The sequence below is a fragment of the Portunus trituberculatus genome, chromosome 47, assembly GCF_017591435.1.
Source record: "Portunus trituberculatus isolate SZX2019 chromosome 47, ASM1759143v1, whole genome shotgun sequence".
NCBI classification, from domain to species: Eukaryota; Metazoa; Arthropoda; class Malacostraca; order Decapoda; family Portunidae; genus Portunus; species Portunus trituberculatus.
In genome coordinates this window covers 16,429,754-16,434,753 of record NC_059301.1, presented here as the reverse complement: position 1 = coordinate 16,434,753, position 5,000 = coordinate 16,429,754, and the positions used below count along the sequence as shown (strand labels likewise).

The 5,000-nt window shown below is 42.7% G+C and overlaps 1 protein-coding gene across 2 annotated transcripts in view; it reads right to left on the bottom strand.

The window, feature by feature from the left end:
* LOC123520654 (metalloprotease TIKI1-like) overlaps positions 1 to 5,000 on the bottom strand; it is a 338,869-nt gene that overhangs the window by 35,193 nt on the left and 298,676 nt on the right. For both annotated transcript variants that reach the window (XM_045283144.1, XM_045283145.1), the window contains exon 5: positions 3,771 to 3,967. In XM_045283144.1, the coding sequence (XP_045139079.1) occupies positions 3,771 to 3,967 (197 nt within the window). The remainder of the gene's footprint in view (positions 1 to 3,770; positions 3,968 to 5,000) is intronic.

Genomic DNA, 5,000 nt, shown 5'->3' with positions numbered 1-5,000 from the left:
CATCTCTCTCTCTCTCTCTCTCTCTCTCTCTCTCTCTCTCTCTCTCTCTCTCTCTCTCTCTCTCTCTCTCTCTCTCTCTCTCTCTCTCTCTCTCTCTCTCTCACACACACACACACACACACACACACACACACACACGCACATCCACTTATTAACCATCAGTCAGTCAGTCACTCCGCACAAACTCCCACACTAATATGAGAACCTATCCTGCCGAGCTTAAGTAAATGGGACCACAACCAAACACTCCCAATAAGACGAGGTGCAGCCACGTAAATACACCGGGACCTTGGGATTCTAATGGTATAATTGCTCAGAGTTATAAAGACGGTCGTTAATTGGAAGAGAGAGAGAGAGAGAGAGAGAGAGAGAGAGAGAGAGAGAGAGAGAGAGAGAGAGAGAGAGAGAGAGAGAGAGAGAGAGAGAGAGAGAGAGAGATTTAGTGGTGAAGAAGTATCAAGAAACGTAGAAGGAGCAGAAGGAAAAGAAGAGGAGGAGGAGGAGGAGGAAAGGAAAATTAAGAAGAGTGAAAAGAGAAGTAGCATCAGAAAAAAAAGCAAACCATAAGCAGAAGAGAAAAAATAGGAAGAGAAGGCAAAAAAAAAAGAGGAGGAGGAGGAGGAGGAGGAGGAGGCCGCAAGCTCCCTCTTGGCGCCGCGCCCTGAGACGTGGAGCTGATGGCGCGCCTTCCGATGCTCATTTCCTCTCCACGCATCATTAACTCACAGTCATACACCAGCTGGAGGAGGAGGAGGAGGAGGAGGAGGAGGAGGAGGAGGAGGAGGAGGAGAAGAAGAAGAAGAAGAAGAAGAAGAAGAAGAAGAAGAAGAAGAAGAAGAAGAAGAAGAAGAAGAAGAAGAAGAAGAAGAAGAAGAAGAAGAAGAAGAAGAAGAAGTAGAAGAAGAAGAAGAAGAAGAGAATGATGATGATGATGATGATGAACAGAAAAAAAGAAAATAGAAAAAAGAAAGATGAAAAGGAAAAAAGAAAAAGAAAAGAAGAAGAAGAACAACAACAACAACAACAACAACAACATCAACAATAAAACTAATGAAACAAGAAGAAGAGCAAGAAGACAAATGGAGGACGAGAAGAAGACGAAGAAGAAGAAGAAGAAGAAGAAGAAGAAGAAGAAGAAGAAGAAGAAGAAGAAGAAGATGATGATGATGATGATGATGATGATGATGATGATGATGATGATGATGATGATGATGAAGAAAAAGAAGAAAGAGAACAAGAAAGAAGAGAGAGAGAGAGAAAAAAAAAGGAGACAGAAGAAACAGGAGGACGTTTGTTAGTGACGGCGGCGCAACAGTGGCGGTCACACGGCATGAAAGGAGAGAAGGAATCGGAGGAGGAAGGGGAGGCGGATGCGCTGTGGGTGGCGAGGTGGAGGCGTCAACTCCTTCTCAAGACAAACAAACGGACGGACGCGGGTCGGGCTGGGTGTTGGGTGTAGATAGGGGAGAGAGGAAGAGGAGGCCCGTGGGGAGGGTCACGATTGGGAAGAAGAGCTGAGGGAACGACCTTGCCTTTGTTTCATTCTGTTCCGCGCCTTTCAACTTATCAATGGCTCGTATTCTCAAACACTTCTCTGCTTCACTTCCACTATTTCAAAAGTCTTTATTTAAGTTTACACGAATTTTTTTATGGTATTTTTATGGTTCTGGAGGCAGATTGGCAAGATTTTTACATTACTAACTGGAGAAACACTCTTGAAAACTTAGCTAATCATCTCTGTGGCTCTTAAAAACAGTCGTGGTCAGGGAGGAAAGCGTTTCTGAATATGGGCGTATATATGTCTATCTCCTTACTAATCTGTCTGTCTGTTTTTCTATCTATCTATATAATTAACTCCCTATCTAACCCTAACCTTCTATCCACATGTAATCAACTAAATACCTATCCATCAATCCATCATTTTCTATCTATCTCATACTAACTTTCCAACAATAACAAATAAAACGACTTTACCCTCTACAAAACTACACATCATTATCTATTAATCTATCTAAGTAACCTCCATTTAACTCCCCCACTAGTAACATCATATACGTCAAAACTCATTTACATCATCACTCACACAAGTTTACGTCCAGCATACAAGAACCCATCAGCTCAAGATTCCTCTCGTCTAAACCATCAACCAATACACAGCCGTTGGTTCTTGTGCGACGACAACAGCGGCCTGGGCATGACAGCGGCAAGGAGGCGGGAACGGAGTAGAGTAAACGTAACTTCTGGACATCTCTACTCGTGAACTGTTTACGTCGATGGATCATGTATTGCTGGAGGCCTGCACGGGGAGACGATGGCGACGATATTGATTACTACTGCGTCACTTGTACGGATGACTGATTGGCTGAATGACTAACTGACTGACTGGCTCGGAGATTGGCTTGTTTTCCTTCACGTCACCAAGTTCATACAGTTTTTATGATGTTTACGAGGTGTTTGAGATTAGATGTTGTTTGTCTTCCTTTAAGCCCTTCAATCCTGGGACCCATTTTGGCCTTGAGATTTGTGTACGATTAGACCATTATTTATTTACATTAGGAAGGGTCTATGGAGGTCACAAGAATAATGGCCACAGTCTTCACTATTCTAATCCCCCCCCGTAAGTTTCTAAAGCTGTATAAAATCACCAAATAGTAAACAGAATGAATATGGTACTCAAGAGGTTAAATTCACACACACACACACACACACACACACACACACACACACACACACACACACACACACACACACACACACACACACACACACACAATTTCAAGCAGCAGGACAGGAGAACCACGATCAACAACTTTCTGAAACCCTCACCACCACCATCACTAACAGCGAGTTGGCAAAGCTTCTGCAGGATCAGGGTCCGTATTCAGAAACGCTCTACTCTCTCACCGTGACTATTTCCCAAGGCCACAGATATGACCAGCCAATTTTTCAAGAGTGTTTCTTCAGTTAAAAATATAGAAATCTCGTCACTCTGTCTCTAGAACAGTAAAAACGGTTTAAAAAACTCGTGTAAATTTAGATAAAGCCTTTTGAGATAGTGGAGGTGAGGCACGGAAGTGTTTGAGAATACGAGGCCAGATGCTGTTTACTGAGATCCCGCACCGCCTCGCCCTCAGCTGTCGGGATCACACCAACACGGCAAAAACGGAATCCCTGGCGCTAACACGTGCTGACGGCGGAGGTTTTGCGATCACGTGATAATTGTCGGTTTTAGCGCTACCGGTGCAGTGCAGTAGGTGTGAGAATATTAATTATGTGCTGAGGGTTCATTAATGAGACAGCAGCGCTCACATTAAGCAGCCTGCATATTCAAGGGGACGCCCCAGATATATAATTACTGGTAGCTTGGCAACAACATATTATTTTACTGACCAGCGAGACGTATCTTTCTTCTTGCCTGACGGGAGGGCGTGGTCTCGCTTCTCCCGCAGGCTCATCATAACTCGTCCAGTGTAAGTTGCAAATATATATATATATACACACACACACACACACACACACACAGTACAGGCCACGCAAGGCTACGTCACACCGATCATTCACCAACACCAACAACAACTCGAGGTGTACTTGCCTGCTGCTCCTCTCTCTCTCTCTCTCTCTCTCTCTCTCTCTCTCTCTCTCTCTCTCTCTCTCTCTCTCTCTCTCTCTCTCTCTCCAGTCCTTCCCTTCCCCTAAACTCTCCTCCCTTACCTTCCCTTCCTGCACACTACCGTGGTGTTCCCTTTGGCCGCGCCCTTCCCACCACTCACCTGGGAGAAGTTGAGGCCGTTGAGGGGCACGCACTGCTCCTCCACACGCTCCACGGCTCCTGTCTGCTTGGTTAGCCGCTCCGCCTCCTGCGCCAAGTACAGGTCTAGCACCGGCACCCCGCGGCTCCGGATGTCACTCTCCGTCAGGCTGTTCACCATCAGCATCACCCACACTGGTCGCTTCCTCTCCCAGTTACCTGCAGAACAGAGAGAGAGAGAGCGGGGTTAGTGTTAGATAGGATGGTGGTAATGGTGGTGGTGGTATACTGGCGGTAGTAGTAGTAGTAGTAGTAGTAGTAGTAGTAGTAGTAGTAGTAGTAGTAGTAGTAATAATAATAATAATAAAAAATAATAACAATAATAATAATGATAATAACAATAATAATAATAATAATAATAATAATAATAATAATAATAATAATAATAATAATAATAGTAATAATAATAATAATAATAATAATAATAATAATAATAATAATAAAACAACATTATTACTACTCATCATCGTCATTATCATCATTTTCTCCTTCTCCTCTTCCTCCTCCTTCTCCTCCTCCTCCTACTCCTCCAACTCCTCCTCCTCCTTCTTCTTCTTCCTGTTCTTCTAATCATCATCATCATCGTCATCATCATCGTCATCATCAACATTATTATTATTACCACGTATACTCCTTAAGTCTGTAATCCCTTTTTGTGCTTCACGGGGGAGTCATAAACACTACAATTAGTCAAAAACAATGAGAAGAGAAGAGAAGAGAGAAAAAATAAAAAATACTTCACTATTCTTAACAAAATAGTCCAGGTTTGTTTTTAAATATTGAATTCCTTAAACCAGTTCGTCAAATTTGTAAGATAAATAAGATAATGATGATGATAATGATGAAGTTGATGGTGATGGTGATGATGAAGATGATGATGGCGTGGATGATCTACTACTACTACTTCTATTATTACTATTACTACTACTACTACTACTACTACTACTACTACTACTACTACTACTACTACTACTTTTACTACTACTATCACTACTACCACTACTAAATAATCTTGCGTAAGAGAAGCCAATATATATCTTGACCAACCATTGTAAGAGCCCCAGGACAGATAATGCAGGTGGTGAGGATAATCTGTATAATCTCGATACAATTAATGAAGGTGGTGGTGGTGGTGGTGGTGGTGGTTGTGATAATGCAGTAACAACAATAGTACCTCAATCAGAAGAGTTTA